This window comes from Neoarius graeffei, chromosome 22 (assembly GCF_027579695.1).
Source record: "Neoarius graeffei isolate fNeoGra1 chromosome 22, fNeoGra1.pri, whole genome shotgun sequence".
Taxonomy (NCBI): Eukaryota; Metazoa; Chordata; class Actinopteri; order Siluriformes; family Ariidae; genus Neoarius; species Neoarius graeffei.
The window spans coordinates 22,944,542-22,965,472 of NC_083590.1; the positions used below are offsets into that span (position 1 = coordinate 22,944,542).

Below are 20,931 nucleotides of genomic sequence, written 5' to 3' on the forward strand. Positions count from 1 at the left end.
AATATTTTCTTATCTTCAGACATAATAGTGTAGGAGATGTTTCTTTACCTGCTTGATAGTTTCGACTGAGACTCCAATCTTCCTCAGAAGAGTCATTAGTCCTTAAATTAAATTCATTACAGACATGAACTTAAAATCATTGTTTTATTTTATGGCCTTGGTGCCCTGGCTTTTGGCCTTCGTGCCCTCAAAAAATTGACAGCCCAAAAGGCCAAGTGGCCTTGCCCCTAAAATGACGAAATTCCAGGCCTGGTGTGAACCCAAAAAGACTGAATGCTGTAAGTAAATCAAAAGGTGCTTCAACAAAGTATTAGTTTAAGGGTGTGCACACTTATGCAACCAGCTTATTGTCTTTTTTTTTTTTTTAATTACCTCGCCCGCGCCGGAGTAAGCGGGGCGAGGTATTGTTTTCGGTTGGGTTTCTTTGTTTCTTTTTTGTTAGGAACATTACAGGAAAACGGCTAGACCAACCTTCATGAAACTTTCAGGATAGATGGGCATTGGTCTCAAATAGAACAGCCAACATTTTGAGGGTGATCCAGTCAAGGTCACCAAAAAGGTCAAAATCGTTTTGGTTGTGGCTACTGCCTCATATAGAGGTGCTAGCCACCATGTCATTGTTCTGTTAGAATGTAAGAGTGTAACAATCACGCACTGCGCATACACGTGTTACGATTAAAATGGCCGGTGAGTGTATACAATTCCGTTCACCATTCGAAATAAATGGACTAGACTAGAGCTGGGCGATATGGCCTAAAAAAAAAAAAAAAACCTTCGATTTTTTCACAAAAAATTGGATTTTCGATTTTAATTGATTTTTCCCCTACTAAAAATCAAACTACAGATGACAAATGGTTCAAAACAAGTTTTACCTTTTATTTTGTTTTCACTTAAATTTCCCCTTTGGGGTTAAAGTGCAACCAGAAACCAAAAAGAAGCCAAACTAGATAGAACTCGACGCCAATGGCGTTGATGGGGATGCCTCTGCCTGGTAGACTACACGCCTTATGAAGTTGTGATTAAGTTAATGTCAACTTGGTATTTAGTGATATTATGCAAATGATGATATGCCACCTGACCTTGAAGTCTACAAGAACAGATAATATTTTGTTGTTCACAAGGTTGTGGGGCAGACATGTGACCTCAAAGTAACCTTGACCTTTGGCCTTCATATTCTAAATCAGTTCATCTTTGTCCCCAGGTGCACAAATACTGAAAGTGTGGTGAAATTCCTTTTATTAGCTTTTGAGATATTGTGTTCACAAGGTTTTTGAACAGACATTTGACCTCATAGTGATCTTGACCTTTGCCCTTTTGATCTCACAATCTACCGTAATCAGTTTATCTTTGTCCCCAAATGCACAAATGGTGAAAGTTTGGTGAAATTCCTTTCATTTGCCTTGGAGATATTGTGTTCACAAGGTTTTTGAACAGACATTTGACCTCACAGTGATCTTGACCTGTGACCTTTTGATCTCAAAATCTAAATCAGTTCATCTTTGTCCCAAAGTGCACAAATGGTGAAAGTTTGGTGAAATTCCTTTCATTAGCCTTTGAGATATCGCGTTCACAAGGTTGCGGGACGGACGGACGGATGCATGGACAGACGGACAGCCCGAAAACATAATGCCTCCTGCACCTTACGGTGGCGGAGGCATTAAAATAAGCTTGTAGATGAGATGGCAGACCATGCCATTGTAAACAGTGAGAACATACAGTAACTTTTAGAAAGCTTTCTCCAACATAGCTTAGTCTCAAATTGGCACTGACACAATGCACCCTCAAACTTAAAAAAATAAATAAATAAATAAAATTGTGTCCTTTTCGATAAAACTGACAAAATAGGAAAAACCCGACTTTTCCACTGTATGTATGGGCACCATGTCTTTTGCAATAAACATCGCGATAGCATCTGTGATTGCTTCCACTGCGCCCCATTCTGATCATAAGGCACACAGTACGAAAATGTGTCAGGGACAGCTGCTTGCTGTACTGTGGACGGTGCGCTCGTGCTGCGGCTGTGTTCATTCCGCTGGGAGCAGCACTTCTCCCACTCTGCTTCAGGCTTCTGTTTAAGGTGTTGGAATAAATTAGTCGTGCTGCTTCTTTGGAAGCAACCGTTTTCAAACACGCCTTACGACAAGGACTTGTTTGGTCTGCGTCCAACGCTGCAAAACCGAACCAATTCCAGATCATGGAGGAAGTTACTCCTTTCTTGGGCACAAGTTGTGGCTTTCCCCCAATCGCTGCCATGTTGTTTGCGTGTGTCTATGGCAAGCGCGCGGGAGGAGGGCTATAGTGTCAGTGCCCGATCCGTTCTGCACATGTGCAGAGGGGAGCGTCGGTGGTGGTAGTTAAAACTGAGAGAAAAACGATTTTCATAAAAACACATCGTCCTTAACTGTAAATTAAAATTAATCGATAAAGTCAATTTATAGCCCAGCTCTAGAGTAGACTAAAGAAATCACTTTCAGACATGTTTATGGTTATTACAGAAGGAAAGTGTGTTCCACTGAGCTCTAGAGCCGGGCCATTTCCGGGAAATAAGAGTTTCGGTCATGGCGACAGCATGTATGTCAGCCTCATTTCAGAGGTTTCAGGTTCAAAAACTATAAGAAGTAAGAGTAGAATAATATAAAAGTACAGACAGTTGGTATATTTTACTTCTGTGATTTTTAAATTATCCACTTTTGGATTATGCTTCATTTTTGTGGCTACTGCCTCATGGAGTAAATATATATATATCCTATATTTACTGTATGGACATGGGATCAGAAAACTGTTTTATTTATAAGCAGGAGCCACATGGACCCATAGGGTGCCTATTTTTTTCGCAATATCTTCCTTCTTATTCATCATAAGTGCTACCGGGCGAGGTTTGTTTTGCCTGGCAACACTTATGTCCCCCCCCCACAGATCTGTTTTTCAATTGAATTGTACAGGTTAACGGTCACATTAAGGGTGGGAAAAGTTTTGAAATTATTTATTGTGGTCTCATTTTTTTACATCAGAAAAACCTAACATTTTAACAGGGTGCGTACACTTTTTATATCCACTGTATATTACTTTAATATTCTTTATGAGCTCGATCTCTTCTTACACACTCGGTGGCAGCACCAGAGACAGTCACCCACAGAGCTATAGAGTGGAAACCTCACTGCCTCAGAGCATGCTTACTTCACACAGTACAGAAAGTTAAGCTAATCACAAGGAAGTGTTATGGCACACGGGTCAAACACCAAGACCACACTGCATGAACTTGGAAAAAATAACCCCAAACATTAACATTAAGCAGTAATCAATCCAAAAGTTCTTCCTGTAAAGTGTATTATAAGCATTAAGTGCAAGTGCTGCAGAAGCGTTAGAGCCCAATTAAATTATAACAAACTGATAAATATCAAATGAAATGTACAATCTTTATTGGTTGTTTTAGTTATCTTGTTAGCCATTACTGTTACTTTTATTCACATCCAGATGCATTTACCACCACATTATGTGACACTGTGAAACACTGAACTGTGCAGTTATTGATATTAATTATTCTAAAACATTTAGTGAAAGTGTTATAACAGCATTAGGGCTTAATTCGAGTATAACAAACTGATAAATATCAAAATACTGCTAATGATCTGGACTAGGTAAAGGGATGTGTAACACGGCCTTTCTCTCTGCAGAGATGTTAACAATGAGAACTATGGGATGTTACCTGTGTTCACATGAGGGTTTTTTAAATGTCCAAGGAATCTCCATAGACCCATCACTCTTCATGGAGACACAGCTGGGTGTTGGTGAGTCTGATCTCTTTACCTGGGGTTCACTGCAGAACGTTATATTGTATTTCAATATTGTGTTACTGTAAGCTGCTATATATACACACACATACACAACTTTCTATCATGTCTGAATTGACCAGGGTCTGAAATGCAAGTTAAAATCAATGCCTGTGTGCTGTGCTTGATGTAAATCACACTCGCTTCTAATAAGATTCAGAAACGCATCATGTTTTGTGCTGGCAGGGCAAACCCAGAAACTAATTGGGTGGAATGAGGAAGTACACTAAATAATATGTCAACTGTTTTTCTCATCTGTGCAGGTCATCAGCAATTATTGCACGAGGCTGAACTAAATTTGTTCGTGGCGAGCAAGCAAATATTTCTCGATCCAGAAGGCAGATGATAATTTGCTATTTTTTATTATTTAAACACAAGCCACAGTCAAACAATCTCTCCATATTAATGTTGTTTTGAAATAGCTTTATGACAGTTCAACTGAAAAAGATAGTAACATGTTAATGTTTTGCCTCTATATGAAGCAGGTGCCACAATGAGCATATATTTTTCATGAAACAGTAAAATGTCTCAGTTTAAACATCTGATATGTTACCAATGTTCTATTGTGAAAAATATATGGGTTTATGAGATTTGCAAATCACTGCATTCTGTTTTTATTTATTTTAAACAGCATCCCAACTTTTTTGGAATTGGGGTTGTGGACTTCATGTGGTTACCATCCACAAACCAACAGCCAAGCAGAACGGGCGAATCAAAAAGTAGGTTGCTACCTCTGCATAAAGAACCAGAAGGAATGGGCACACTTCCTTCCAATGGCCGAGTAAGCACAGAATTAGCTTATACATTCAGCCACTCAGCTAACCCCGTTCCAATGTGTACTTGGATACCAACCCCCTTTGTTCCCTTGGGACGACACTTCACGCAGATCCCAGCCATAGACTCTTGGTTCCAGAGGAGCCAGCAGGTATGGGAGGAGGTACAGCAGAGGCTGGAGACAGTCATCGCCAAGTTCAAACATTATGCTGACAAACACAGAAGCGCTACTCCCGAATATGCCCCAGGTGAGAGTGTATGGGTCTCCACAAAGAACCTCAGAGAGCCCAACTCATGTAGGAAACTACAAGCCAGATTCATTCATCTGTCCTTTCAAAGTCCTACACAGAATCAATGAAGTATCAGCAGTGAAATCCAGAGTTCGGAGCAGCCTCCAAACACGACCGTTCTGGATCACACCTCCCAAGATTCACAGCACCCTCCATCACCAGAGTATTAACTACTGCACCTGCCTCCAATTATCCCGCAATCACTTCCCCATTATAAGCCCGCCTCTCTCCTCAGTCAACGCAAAGTATCGTTCTGTGTCCTGTACTTGAATATATCGAGCTGTTTGGTTTCATGACTGACTTCCCGATTTAGACCACTGTTCTCGCTGTTTTCCTGACCTCTTTTCCTCATCTCTCCTGCATTATTCTGTCTGCTGATCGATCTACCCATGCCCGTTTCCTGACCACGATTTCTGTCTCACGATTTGGCTTCTGCTGCAGTTTGCACCATATCCACTCTCCCCTGCACCTGCATCCGTAAGTGCCTGCGATCTGACAATTTCAGACTTTTCTCTCCTGTGAAAGTCTGCTTAAAATTCCTTATTTCCCACACTGTGTTTATTTATTTATATTTATTTAGACACACACACAAAACGCACACATACACGACATTAAGTCCTCATAGGCTACGTTCACACTGCAGGCTGAAGTGACTCAAATCCGATCTTTTCGGCCATATGTGACCTGTATCCGATCTTTTATTGACAATATGAACGACACAGATCCGATTTTTTCAAATCCGACCCAGGCCGTTTGGATATGTGGTGCTAATTCCGATTCCTATCCACTCTTTTCATATGCGACTTCAGTCTGAACCGCCAGGTCGCATTCATCCGACTTACACGTCATCAACAAGCCACAAACGTCACTATTCTGCGCTGAAGTAGGCGGCGCGTCTCTCAAAAAAGTTACAACAACATGGCGCATAATCACGGGCGCAGATAGAGGGTGGGACGAGTCATATTTAAATTCACCTCGTTCGGTCCCCCCCACTTATAGGGAGGAAAAAACGTCTATGCTGTCTTTCTTTGCATAAGGCAAACCTCACGGAAAAATCAAAAGACTAATTACCATTCGGTTTATTGAGGTGCACGGCAGTGTATACATATAGTTGCAACAACTCACATAAAACAAAACAAAGACTGATATTCGGTTGGTTGAGCTGCGCGGACTGCACAGGTTGCGAGCTCGAGCTTGGTTGCTATGGTTACTAACAACAAGTTTGACAGGCATATCGGGGTTGGTTTGCTGGCAGCTTTGTCCCCCCCAGTTTTTTGTCCCCCCCCCAGTTCAAAAAACGTATCTGCGCCCCTGCGCATGACATCAATGCGAGGGACGCTTCGGGCTGTGAAGTTTCTGAATCTTCTCAATGGAAGGACGCAGAGGTTAGGGAGCTGATTTCCATTTGGGGGGATGCAGCTATTCAAGCTAGATTGGATGAGTCATACCGCAACCGGGCGGTTTTACTTCCGTAAACACTGGCCATGCTCACTGCGTGTGACGTCGTCGTATCCTGCAGTGTGCATGCGGAACACTTTTAGGTCGCTTTTCGTTCATACTGAGGATCACATACAAGTCGCATATATTTGTTAATGTGAACGACCTCACAAAAAAATCGGATTTCACAAAAAAATCGGAATTGAGCATTAAGCCTTGCAGTGTGAACGTAGCCATAGTGTCTACAAAGCAAAAGAAATAAATAGAAAATGACATTTCCAATTTCACGTTGCATAAAATAAATTGTAATAATGAATTGAGCAATTTTTAAACTTGACGATTTTGTGTGCTTGTTCACGACATTTTTATCTGCATTTCTTGAGTCTCTGACTCGAGCTTCTGCTTTTATATGAATCTTAAATCAATTTTACTGAACAACAAACAGCATTAAAGACAACAGTTAGAAAAATACTCTGATTAAATAGCATACAGCAAAAATTTCTGAAACTGGTGTCATTTCATGGCCTGGTAAAGTGATATTAACTGAAATTAAAGAAAAATTGAGGTTAAATTTACCCCCCCAACATTTTTCTAAAAAGATTATTACTTACATCGGTCCCTCTCGTTCATCATCCTCAACAGTAGAGAGGATATCCTCTTTTTCATTATCTTCCATTGCATTGTCCAGCACCATTACGCCTGGGGCGTTTACCATCGGCGGAACAGCAGCAGGGCCTTCATCTGAGACACCACGGTCCCTCAACCTGCAGAGACGCAATGAGACACACTACACTGCATCAGTTTATGAACATCAAGATTTGCTTTGTGTGTCTTTAAGTTAGAGGGGTGTGTGTGTGTGTGTGTGTGAGATGAGAATACATGAATAGTGTAGGATGCAAATAATATACAGTGGATATAAAAAGTGTACACACCCCGTTAAAATGTTAGGTTTTTCTGATGTAACAAAATGAGACCACAATAAATAATTTCAAAACTTTTCCCACCTTTAAATGTGACCTATAACATCTCATTCATTATCTCTAGCCGCTTTATCCTGTTCTACAGGGTCGCAGGCAAGCTGGAGCCTATCCCAGCTGACTACGGGCGAAAGGCGGGGTACACCCTGGACAAGTCGCCAGGTCATCACAGGGCTGGCACATAGACACAGACAACCATTCACACCTACGGTCAATTTAGAGTTACCAGTTAACCTAACCTGCATGTCTTTGGACTGTGGGGGAAACCGGAGCACCCGGAGGAAACCCACGCAGACACGGGGAGAACATGCAAACTCCACACAGAAAGGCCCTCGCCGGCCCCGGGGCTCGAACCCAGGACCTTCTTACTGTGAGGCGACAGCGCTAACCACTACACCACCGTGCCGCCCGACCTATAACCTGTACAATTCAATTAAAAAACAAACAAAAGGGGGGGCCGCTAGTGAGCAGACAACGTGGGAGGTTGTGCTTTCGACAAGCTCCGCTAAAATCTGGTTCAAAATAGTTTTTTTTAGGCACTTTATACCCAAAAAAAGGCTACAAGACATTGCTTTAAGTATACATTTTTTCATTTATAATTTTCATTAGTTTTACTTTAAAGGAATACTCTGGAGTGAAATGCTTTTTAGGGCTATTTTCGCATTATTGGGAGTGCATACGTTGAGTTGCTACCACAATCACATCAAGCGGTTGTCTCGTCTCGTCTCATCATCTTCCGCTTATCCAGGGCCGGGTCGCGGAGGCAGCAGTCTGAGCATGGAAGCCCAAACTTCCCTTTCCCCAGACACCTCGGCCAGCTCCTCGGGAAGAACACAGAGGCGTTCCCAGGCCAGCTGAGAGACATAGTCCCTCCAGCGTGTCCTGGGTCTTCCCCAGGGAGGCGTCCAGGAGGCATCCGAAAGAGATGCCCGAGCCACCTCAGCTGATTCCTCTCGATATGGAGGAGCAGCAACTCTACTCCGAGCTCCTCCCGAGTGACTGTACTTCTCACCCCATCTCTAAGGGAGCGCCCAGCCACCCTGCGAAGGAAACTCATTTCGGCCGCTTGTATCCGTGATCTTGTTCTTTTGGTCATTACCCAAAGCTCATGACCATAGGTGAGAGTCAGAACGTAGATCGACTGGTAAATCGAGAGCTTCGCCTTTTGGCTCAGCTCCTTCTTCACCACGATGGACCGGTAAAGCGACCACATCACTGTGGTCCGCCTGTCGATCTCACGCTCTATCCTTCCCTCACTCGTGAACAAGATCCTGAGATACTTAAACTCCTCCACTTGAGGCAGGACTTCTCCACCAACCTGGAGAGGGCAAGCTACCCTTTTCCGGTCGAGAACCATGGCCTCGGACTTGGAGGTGCTGATTCTCATCCCAGCCGCTTCGCACTCGACTGCAAACCGCCCCATTGCATGCTGAAAGTCCTGGTTTGCAGAAGCCAACAGGACAACATCATCTGCAAAAAGCAGAGATGAAATCCTGTGGTTCCCAAACAGGATTCCTTCCGGCCCCTGGCTGCGCCTAGAAATTCTGTCCGTAAAAATTATGAACAGAACCGGTGACAAAGGGCGGCCCTGCCAGAGTCCAACATGCACTGGGAACAGGTCTGACTTACTGCCGGCAATGCGAACCAGACTCCTGCTCCGTTCGTACAGGGACCGGACAGCCCTTAGCGAAGGGCCCCGAACCCCATACTCCCGAAGCACGCCCCACAGAATACCACGAGGGACACGGTTGAATGCCTTCTCCAGATCCACAAAGCACATGTGGACTGGTTGGGCAAACTCCCATGAACCCTCGAGCACCCTATGAAGGGTATAGAGCTGGTCCAGTGTTCCGCGACCAGGACGAAAACCGCATTGTTCCTCCTGGATCTGAGGTTCGACTATTGGCCGAATTCTCCTCTCCAGTACCCTGGAGTAAACCTTCCCTGGGAGGCTGAGAAGTGTGATTCCCCTATAATTGGAGCACACTCTCCGGTCCCCTTTCTTAAAAAGAGAGACCACCACCCCAGTCTGCCACTCCAGAGGCACTGTCCCCGACTGCCATGCAATGTTGCAGGGGCGTGTCAGCCAAGACAGCCCCACAACATCCAGAGACTTGAGATACTCGAGGCGGATCTCATCCACCCCCAGTGCCTTGCTACCGAGGAGCTTGCTAACCACCTCAGTGACTTCGGCTTGGGTAATGGACGAGCCCGCCCCTGAGTCATCAGCCTCCGCTTCCTCAATGGAAGATGTGACTGTGGGATTGAGGAGATCCTCGAAGTATTCCTTCCACCACCCGACAATGTCCCCAGTCAAGGTCAACAGCTCCCCACCCACACTGTAAACAGTGTTGGCAGAGTACTGCTTCCCCCTCCTGAGGCGCCGGACGGTTTGCCAGAATTTCTTCGAGGCTGACCGACAGTCCTCCTCCATGGCCTCACCGAACTCCTCCCAGTTCCGAGTTTTTGCCTCCGCAACTGCCCGAGCTGTGGCACGCCTGGTCTGCCGATACCCGTCAGCTGCCTCAGGAGTCCCATAGGCCAACATGGCCCGATAGGACTCCTTCAGTTTGACAGCATCCCTTACTTTCAGTGTCCACCACCGGGTTCGGGGATTGCCGCCACGACAGGCACCGGAGACCTTGCGGCCACAGCTCCAAACAGCCGCATCTACAATGGAGGTAGAGAACATGGTCCACTCAGACTCAATGTCCCCCGCCTCCCTCGGAAGCTGGGAGAAGCTCTCCCGGAGGTGGGAGTTAAAGACCTCCCCGACAGAGTGCTCGGCCAGACGTTCCCAGCAGATCCTCACCATACGTTTGGGCCTGCCAGGTTGGTCCGGCTTCCTCCTCCACCAGCGGATCCAGCTCACCACCAGGTGGTGATCAGTTGACAGCTCAGCCCCTCTCTTCACCCGAGTGTCCAAGACATAGGGCCGGAGATCCGATGAAACGACAACAAAGTCGATCATCGACCTCCGACCTAAGGTGTCCTGGTGCCACGTGCACTTATGGACACCCCTATGCTCGAACATGGTGTTCATTATGGACAAACTGTGACTAGCACAGAAGTCCAATAACAAAACACCACTCGGGTTCAGATCAGGGAGGACGTTCCTCCCAATCATGCCCCTCCAGGTGTCACTGTCGTCGCCCACATGAGCGTTGAAGTCCCCCAGTAGAACAGTGGAGTCCCCAGTCTGAGCACCTCTCAGTACCTCTCCCAGGGACTCCAAGAAGGCCGGATACTCTATACTGCTATTCGGCCCGTAGGCACAAACAACAGCAAGAGCCCTCTCCACAATCCGAAGGCGCAGAGAGGCGACCCTCTCGTTCACTGGGATAAACTCCAACACATGGCGGCTGAACTGGGGAGCTATAAGCAAGCCCACACCAGCCCGCCACCATTCACCATGGGTGACTCCAGAGAAGTGGAGAGTCCAGCCCCTCTCAAGGAGCTGGGTTCCGGAGCCCAAGCTGTGCGTGGAGGTGAGCCCAACTATCTCTAGCCGGTACCTCCCAACCTCCCGCACAAGCTCAGGCTCTTTACCCCCCAGCAAAGTGACATTCCATGTCCCAACAGCTAGCCGCTGTGTCCGGGGATCAGGTCGTCGAGGCCCCTGCCTTCGACTGCCGCCCAATCCACACTGCACCAGCCCCTTACGGCTACCTCTGTGGGTGGTGAACCCACAGGAGATCGGGCCCACATCACCACTTCGGGCTGAGCCCGGCTGGGCAAAGGCAACCATCTTGAGTGGACAGTCTGTAAAAGTCGAGTGCCAAGTGCAGAGCCCATCCCGCTGGAAATGCACAACATACCACAATTGTGGTACCACAGACTGTCCACTCAAGATGGCGTCTGAGGAAGACCAACTTCAGGTAAGGTCACTGGCGTTGTATTTACCCTCCTACACATACTGTCCGTGCACTTGCAGAGCCAGGGACACTTCGTTTTGTTTGTAGGAACCCTCTACCCACTTCTACAGAACTGTCATGTTGTTTTGAGCTTTGCAATGGTTTTAAAACTAGCATTTTGTATAGGCAAAAAGACATGCCCCGGCCACTGCCGTGTTAGCGCTTTCCGGTTGAAATCACAAAAAACGAATTTTCTCAAAACGCAACCGCTTGATGCGATTGTGGTAGCAACTCAATGTATGCACTCCCAATAATGTGAAAATAGACCTAAAAAGCATTTCACTCCAGAGTATTCCTTTAACACGGTTGCGTCAATGGCCAACAATTTACGAAAGTTTAAGTTTACCGGAGGAACTTCCGCTACTGGGCCCAAAGCCTCGAGTGTTACACCCGGCGGAAGCAGTGACAGTTCTCCTCAGCAACAACCAGGTGTACATATGGAGGTAGCAAACTTGAAAGTTGAAATCCTCACTTCTCTAAAAAATGACATTGCAACTCTGCTTAGATCGGAGATGAAAACTGTGCTGGCTGAGGAACTTGAGATCGTAAAACCACAAGCAGTAAAATCAGAGGTTGCAAACAACACAACAACAATCCGCTCTGATGTGGAAACTATGAAAGCAACCATATCGGACATGGAACGTGGGCTATCATCATGCTCAGACGACATGACTTTGTTGCAAAACAAGGTGGGCAAGCTCGAGATGGAGGTAACCAGTCTACAAAAAAAATGTCTTGACATGGAGGGAAGATTGAGACGCTGTAACATCCGTATATTAAATGTTCCTGAAACACCAGGCTCAAGCACTCCAACCAATGTTTTGAGATTCCTGAAAGAAGTTTTAGGCATGGACAAAGATGTCCTGGTCAACAGATCACACAGAGGTCCCCAGGCAAGGAGACCAGATGGTAAACCCCGCGTAATAGTGGCGAAATTACATTATTTTCAGGACCGTGTTGAGGTCCTTCGTCATGCCCGCGAGTCTGGTCCTCTTCGTTTCAAAGAAACCGCCGTCTCCATATTCCCGGATTTCCCTCCCGCTGTTGCACAAGCTAGGTCTGCTTTTAGTGGAGTCAGGCGACTACTCCGTGGACGGAACGGTGTTCGATATGGCCTTTCTTACCCTGCACGTCTCCGTGTCACGCACAATGGAACTGAGAGACAATTTCAAAGCCCAGAAGACACCATGGTTTACATGAGAACCAGAATGATGGGGTCTGAATGTACAAGACTCTGCTGTATACAGAACATAATTTCTGAATCCTGCAGGACGCACCAAAAGGTTAATTATGTTTTAAGTAAGAGATACCTAAATTCAAAGTTATGTTAATGCTGTTCAGTGCAGTGAGTAGACAGTGTAGGTTACACCGTTTACAAACGTTATTAATACCGCCTATTTACTTTATCGTTCATGTAAAAAAGTAAGATATGTGGACAGCACACATCCAGCTACTGATTGTTTTTTCTCCCCTTACTATGCTTACAATTACAGCTGTGTAAATGTTTAATTTAGGTTATAATACATAATTTTTATGAATAATACCTACTCAATTAAGAGAAAGGATGATAAGTGTGTGGAGCACTTATTAGGCTGATTGTTTTTAGTCAGTCATTTACTTGTAGAAGTATCAAAATGTAATAAGATGAATGCCAGCAACACCCAATGCTGGCTGTCCTTCGTTTCTCATTTTTGTTCTTTTATGACATTTACATTTAACTAACCATGCAACTCTGACTGGCTGGTATAACTATGCCTTTCGGGCATAGCAGCTTGTTATTCAGTTTGCCTTAAATTATGTTCTGTATACAGCAGAGTCTTGTACATTAGGACTCCATACAAGCACTTAAATGTGTGGATACCTTTGCGTGGGGTTTGGGAGTTACCTTGTTCTAATAGATGAGGGGGGTTGGGAACTTATTGTACCAGGGTTACTTGAATATCCTTTTCTTTTATTCTTTTATTGACGAGTCCTTTCAGCACTGGAGAACCTCATTCACTAAATTTCAATATGCCTCATTTTTTTTTTTTTTTTCTTAAACAAGATCATGGCTGACCTACACCTTTCAAGCACATCAGTCGGTTGCGATGTAACCTTTGTAAGCTGGAATGTAAAATCACTAAACCATCCTGTTAAACGTAAAAATGTATTACTTCATCTGGAAAAACTTAATGTCAAGATAGCTTTTCTTCAGGAGACGCATTTGCATACTTTTGATCACTTTCGACTCAGGGGAGGATGGATAGGTCATTCGTACCATTCCAATTTTCATCCCAAGTCCAGAGGGGTAGCGATCCTCATCAATAAAAATATCCCATTTGTCATGTCCAAGGTTGAAACAGATTCCTCAGGTCGCTACATTGTTGTAGTTGGCAGGCTATACAATACACCAGTCATCCTCGCTAATGTTTTATGCACCCAATTGGGATGACAGTTTATTTTTTACAAGACTTTCTGCCCAGCTCCCAAATATGGATACACACCATCTTATCCTCGGCAGAGATATGAATTGTGCTTTATCACCTGTCCTACACCGCAGTTCGCCCAAGACTGTGACAAAATCCAAAGTTGCTATTACAATCCAATCATTTCTTGATGCAAATGAGATATCTGATGCGTGGCGCTTTAGGAACCCTACATCTAAAAGTTATTCCTTTTTTTCGCCAGTCCATGGGACATATTCATGTATAGATTTTTTTTTGGATAAACTTCTACAATTTATAAATAAATGTGGATATCAGACAATAATCATTTCAGATCATGCCCCTTTATTATTGACCCTACATATACCAACCTCCCACACCAGTTACCGCCCTTGGCACCTGAATTCCTTACTGCTCTCTGATTAAAATTTTGTTAAATTTATTTAAACTGAAATAACCTTCTTTCTTGAACAAAATCAGACCCCAGGAATGTCTCCCTCGGTGGTGTGGGAGTCAATGAAGGCATATTTGAGGGGACAAATTATATCATAGTGCACAGCTCAAAAAAAGCCAGAACGCAAGACTCAAGCACTTAACAAATGATATTTTGCATCTTGATGCAACACCTGCACTTGCCCCATCTAACGACTTACTCAAACAATGATTAGTCCTTCAAACCGAGCTTGATCTCTTACTAACCAGACGCACCGAGAATCTCATTAATAAAACACAAAATAGGACATATGAATTTGGTGAAAAGACTGGGAAAATCTTTGCTCATCAACTCCATCAGAAAGCCGCAGACAGAACTATAGCGGAGATAAATGACGAGTCAGGCGCCAAGCACACGGGCCATTCGGAAATTAATTTATGTTTTTACAAATTTTACTCAAAATTGTATACAACAGAATCTCTTGGGAAATACTCTGATTCATTTTCTGTAAAACTAGATATCCCCAAAATTGACAATGATATTGCTGCTGGTTTAGAAGAGACATTTTCAATAGTGGAGCTTAAAAATGCCATTAACTCCATGCAAAATGGAAAAACTCCAGGACCCCGATGGGTTTTCAAGTGAATTTTTTAAGAAATTCTCCAATCAACTTGCCCCTATTTTGCTCTCTATATTTGAGGAATCATAAATTATTGACTCTCTTCCTCCAACTATGCGACAGGCAGTTATTTCACTTATCCTGAAAAAAGGGAAAAAAAAAAAAACTTTAGAATGCAATGCGTATCACCCCATTTTATTTTTAAATGTAGACAGTAAAATTCTTTCCAAAATGTTGGCTAGCCGCTTAGAAGTTGTTCTACCATCAATTATATCAGATGGTCAAACAGGCTTTATTAAAAGGTCGCCACTCAACCCAAACAGGATAATACCTGACTAAATTTTGCAAAATAAAATACATCAACTCTCCCAAAAGCATGTGGGAAAATGTGCTTTGGTCTGATGAAACCAAGGTTGAACTTTTTGGCCACAATTCCAGAAGGTATGTTTGGTGCAAAAACAACACTGCGCATCACCAAAAGGACACCATACCCACGGTGAAGCATGGTGGCGGCAGCATCATGCTTCACGGTGAAGCATGGTGGCAGCAGCATGCATGGTGAAGCATGGTGGCGGCAGCTGGAACAGGGGCTTTAGTCAAGGTGGAGGGAATTATGAACAGTTCTAAATACCAGTCATTTTTGGCCCAAAACCTTCAGGTGACTGCTAGAAAGCTGAAGACGAATTTCATCTTTCAGCACGACAATGACCCCAAAAAAGTTTTGGAACAGCCCAGCCAGAGCCCAGATCTGAATCCAGTTGAAAATCTGCGGGGTGACCTGAAGAGGGCTGTGCACAAGAGACACCCTAAGCAATCTTACAGATCTGGAGCGCTTTTGCAAGGAAGAGTGGGCAAATATTGCCAAGTCTAGATGTGGTAGGCTGATAGACTCCAACCCAAAAAGACTGAATGCTGTAATTCCATCAAAAGTTGCTTCAACAAAGTATTAGTTTAAGGGTGTGCATACTTATACAACCAGCTTATTCTATGTTCCCCCCCCAACAGATTTGTTTAATTGAATTGTAAAGGTTGTAGGTCACATTAAAGGTGGGAAAAGTTTTGAAATTATTTATCGTGGTCTCATTTTCATACATCAGAAAAAACGATCACTTTAACTGGGTGTATACACTTTTTATATCCACTGTGTGTGTGGGTGTGTAATCTGTGTTAAAAAAACACACACACACACACACGAAGCGAAGATATGACATAATATATATATATATATATATATATATATATATATATATATATATATATATATATATATCTCAGGGCTCGAAGTCATTTGGCAGGTAATCCCTGCCACTAGTCAGCCCGGCTGGCTAGTTGGGAATAAATATATATGAAGCGAAGATTCAGACACACCGTCAACTAAAGCCGCCACATATTGTGTGCCGTGTCTGTGTTAATTGATGTGTTTATCGTCAGGATGGAAAATACTGAAGAATTCCGAATCATATCGTGTACGAGTCAGGCTGTCGTTTTTTTCATTACTGCGCATGCATATAACGCATCTCGTTGAATATCGCGGTAATCACGTGTAGTATTGGACCAGGTGGGTGGAGCACAGAAGCACGGCAGGCCAGAACTGAGTTCTCAATGAACTATTTATTGCTAGCTTTTCAACCTTTTATCACTTCCCACCTGCGCGCGTGCACGCGCACACACACACACACACACACACACACACACACACACACACACACACACGTGTTCTGGTTGGGGAGAGAGAGCTCCCTTTCTCTGCTCTCCTCTCCTTTTAAAGGGCGCGGTCACTGGGGAAGACACACAAACGCAGGTTAATCCCCCGTTTTATTTAAAGAATAGGGATCTATCAAAGTCTGATCTTCACAATACATGTTTGTGGAAGTGTATCATGGCCCGAACAAAGGAGATTTCTGAGGACCTCAGAAAAAGAATTGTTGATGCTCATCAGGCTGGAAAAGGTTACAAAACCATCTCTAAAGAGTTTGGACTACACCAATTCACAGTCAGACAGATTGTGTACAAATGGAGGAAATTCAAGACCATTGTTACCCTCCCCAGGAGTGGTCGACCAACAAAGATCACTCCAAGAGCAAGGCGTGTAATAGTCGGCGAGGTCACAAAGGACCCCAGGGTAACCTCTAAGCAACTGAAGGCCTCTCTCACACTGGCTAATGTTAATGTTCATGAGTCCACCATCAGGAGAACACTGAACAATGGTGTGCATGGCAGGACTGCAAGGAGAAAGCCACTGCTCTCCAAAAAGAACATTGTTACTCGTCTGCAGTTTGCTAAAGATCATGTAGACAAACCAGAAGGCTATTGGAAAAATGTTTTGTGGACAGATGAGGCCAAAATAGAACTTTTTGGTTTAAATGAGAAGCGTTATGTTTGGAGAAAGGAAAACACTGCATTCCAGCATAAGAACCTTATCCCATCTGTGAAACATGGTGGTGGTAGTATTATGGTTTGGGCCTGTTTTGCTGCATCTGGGCCAAGACGGCTTGCCATCATTGATGGAACAATGAATTCTGAATTATACCAGCGAATTCTAAAGGAAAATGTCAGGACATCTGTCCATGAACTGAATCTCATGAGCAGGTGGGTCATGCAGCAAGACAACGACCCTAAGCACACAAGTCGTTCTACCAAAGAATGGTTAAAGAAGAATAAAGTTAATGTTTTGGAATGGCCAAGTCAAAGTCCTGACCTTAATCCAATGGAAATGTTGTGGAAGGACCTGAAGCGAGCAGTTCATGTGAGGAAACCCACCACCAACATCCCAGAGTTGAAGCTGTTCTGTATGGAGGAATGGGCTAAAATTCCTCCAAGCCGGTGTGCAGGACTGATCAACAGTTACTGCAAACGTTTAGTTGCAGTTATTGCTGCACAAAGGGGTCACACCAGATACTGAAAGCAAAGGTTCACATACTTTTGTCACTCACAGAGACGTAATATTGGATCATTTTCTTCAATAAATAAATGACCAAGTATAATATTTTTGTCTCATTTGTTTAACTGGGTTCTCTTTATCTACTTTTAAGACTTGTGTGAAAATCTGATGATGTTTTAGGTCATATTTATGCAGAAATACAGAAAATTCTAAAAGGGTTCACAAACTTTCAAGCATCACTGTCTACCAGCTTTCAAGACCACACCACTCAGTTTTCAAGTTCTGCTCCAGAAACAAAACCTACCCCTAAGACTAACCTGAAAGACTAAGTCTGAAATTGTTACCATGGAAACATGAAAAATTTAAATTTCTCAAATATCTTAGTATGAAAAGGCACATCTACATCACCTCGTTAACATGTATACCAAGTTTCAAATCCGTACCATGAACAGTTTTGGATATATGCTCCGGAAACAAACATTGCTCTTAGAAACAAAGTTAAAATCTATTTTTTATGTAAAAATTTGAAAAATACTTTTTTTCAAAACTCCAAAATAGCAAAAGGCACCAGTTCACATGTTGCCTGACATGTATACAAAGTTTCATGACAATATCTTCAGTAGTTTTACAGATACGGCCCAGAAACGAAAATGTGACCAGACAGCCGGACAGAACCCATTTCTATATCCCCGGGGGATAATAAACAAAGGAATATATTCATTAAAAACAGGACAATAAATGTTATTACCTAACAGTGCATACACTTCAATAGTTTCTGTTATCCCTTCTTTTTCTGATCGAAACATCCCATTTTAAGTATTGGGGTTAGTTGATGTTAATTTTATAAGAACATACTTTTCCTTACAATCAACAGTCTTACATTTTTTTCAAGTGGTGGCTGCTAACTTTTCATTCTTAGTAGTAATTTGTAAGTTATATTTTCCATATATGCTCACCACATATTTCAGATATGAACAGTTAATGAGTAAAATATTAGAACATAATAGCTTACCACTTTTCTGAGGGCGGGGTCATATTATCTGTGTCTCGGTCACGTCTCTCCATTTTTGAATATTAGTATATGGACACACTGCTGATTCCTGAAGATGACGATCTCTTCTGCTGGAATTAATTATACTTCTAGTAAACACAAAAATAAACATGCAGGTCAAATTGGAGGAAAAAAAGGAATGCAAACCTTCACCTCTTGAACACATACATACAAGGTATAGCAGGGTTGGTTGTCACACTCATCCAGTGGCGTAGCCAGGATTTTTTACATGGGGTGGCTAAAGGGGGGCCAAGGATATACAGGGGGTGGCCATGCTGTGACTAAATAAAGGGGGGGTTCTGGGGGTCCTCCCCCAGGAAATTTTGAATTAGCTAGATTTGATTTCCTGTATTCTGATGTATCTGGTGGCATGTCTGGTGCCTAACTCATGAACAAAACCCATGTGAGTCAAGAGGTCAGAAATTCATGTATTAATTTATTTATGTAACATAAAGCATCTGCAAAACAAAGAAACCATCCAACTTGTTTACTCTAGTTAAGCATCAGGATTTTAACGATCACTACTAAAATGCAGAAGTAAAAACTAAAAGATCACCTGTCCCAGGCACCTGGGAAGTAGTAAGGATATTAGTCAGGCTTGAATAAAGAGTGCTTTGCTCAGGAAAAGGAAAATTATTGTATACTTAACTCATACATACAACATATGTAAAAACACAACATGTTGTGATACTGTCCATTGTAAGTACTATACAAACTAAATGTGTTGAGTTACAAAGCGTGTGCGCGCGCGTGCGTGTGAGTGAGAGACAGAGAGGGAAAGTATGTGCACTGCATGTAGATATAGATGAGCTGTAGTATACAAATTGTGTGTGTGAAGATATGTTACATGTAAATACAAAAATGGAGTGCATAAGTTGTGTGTGTGAGAGAGAGAGAGCGTATGTTCAGAGTGCATGAGTGTTGTGTGTGTTATATGTGAATATAGAAATGTAGTGCATGGGTGGTGTGTAGGTGAGTGTGTGTTCAGAGTGCATGAGTGTGTGTTATATGTGAATATAGAAACGTAGTGCATAGGGGTCGACCGATAATCGGCCTGGCCGATATATCGGGCCGATATTCTGCATTTTTAGGGTTATCGGTATCGGCCATAATTTCCACCGATATGCCAATAACATGCCTTTTTGCAGCCATTTCGTTCCTAACGCGACTGTCCCTGCACGTCCTTTCCTGCACTCGCCTCTCTGAGTTCAAGAACACGGTCCCGCCCACCACATCTGATTTGTTTGGCACAAGCGATATAGCCAATCAACACGCGTAGCTAACCGCTGTGAACTGTTTCAAGCCGCCCCCTCACTCCGACTTCCGTTCTCTGAACAGACTCTTAAAGGAGCAGCCGCTCCTTTTAACATGCAGAGCAACTGTGCTTCCTTCACTACTTCAATATAATCCTCCTAAATTGGGAATATTACGCTTGGGCATTAAAAGCATTAGAATGTAGATGGTTACTTGTTGTTACATAATAGGGAGTGAAAGCCGACTTTATGTTTGATTTTACTTTTTAAAAAATGCTGCAGGCAGCTCCCTACACTTGATTTGTTATTTAAAAACTACTTGAAGTTGGTAAGTCTTACTTAGTTCTTAGTATAAAAGAATCCAGAGTGTATTTTCATTTATTTTCCACTGAAAATGGTGAGCTGTAATATAGTAGAGAGTGATTTTTTTTATTGGTGAATATTTCATCTCATCTCATTATCTCTAGCTGCTTTATCCTTCTACAGGGTCGCAGGCAAGCTGGAGCCTATCCCAGCTGACTATGGGCGAAAGGCGGGGTACACCCTGGACAAGTCGCCAGGTCATCACAGGGCTGACACATAGACACAGACAACCATTCACACTCACATTCACACCTACGGTCAATTTAGAGTCACCTGTTAACCTAAACTGCATGTCTTTGGACTGTGGGGGAAACCGGAGCACCCGGAGGAAACCCACGCGGACACGGGGAGAACATGCAAACTCCGCACAGAAAGGCCCTCGCCGGCCCCGGGGCTCGAACCCAGGACCTTCTTGCTGTGAGGCGACAGCGCTAACCACTACACCACCGTGCCGCCCTGGTGAATATTTATTTTATTATTTTATTTCTCATTTTATTCTAACTAATGTTTGACTTTATTGTACAAATGCTGCTGGCATCTCCCTGCACAAAATTTCATGTTCAATTTTACAATTAAACATACATTTCATGGATATGAAGGTCTGTGTCAGTGTGTGCTATGTTTAATTTCATGTGAATTATAAATGTTTACATTTATCGGTTGCACATATCGGTTATCGGCATCCC

The 20,931-nt window shown here is 43.4% G+C and overlaps 1 protein-coding gene across 1 annotated transcript in view; it reads right to left on the reverse strand.

Annotated features, from left to right (window-relative positions):
* The window catches only part of LOC132870778 (NLR family CARD domain-containing protein 3-like), a 113,041-nt gene that overhangs the window by 66,646 nt on the left and 25,464 nt on the right, over positions 1 to 20,931 (reverse strand). Inside the window, exons 3-5 of the mRNA XM_060904634.1 lie at positions 18,591 to 18,718; positions 6,943 to 7,095; positions 3,707 to 3,817 (exon numbers count right to left, since the gene is read on the reverse strand). Of these exons, the coding sequence (XP_060760617.1) occupies positions 3,707 to 3,817; positions 6,943 to 7,095; positions 18,591 to 18,643 (317 nt within the window). The 5' untranslated portion in view covers positions 18,644 to 18,718. The remainder of the gene's footprint in view (positions 1 to 3,706; positions 3,818 to 6,942; positions 7,096 to 18,590; positions 18,719 to 20,931) is intronic.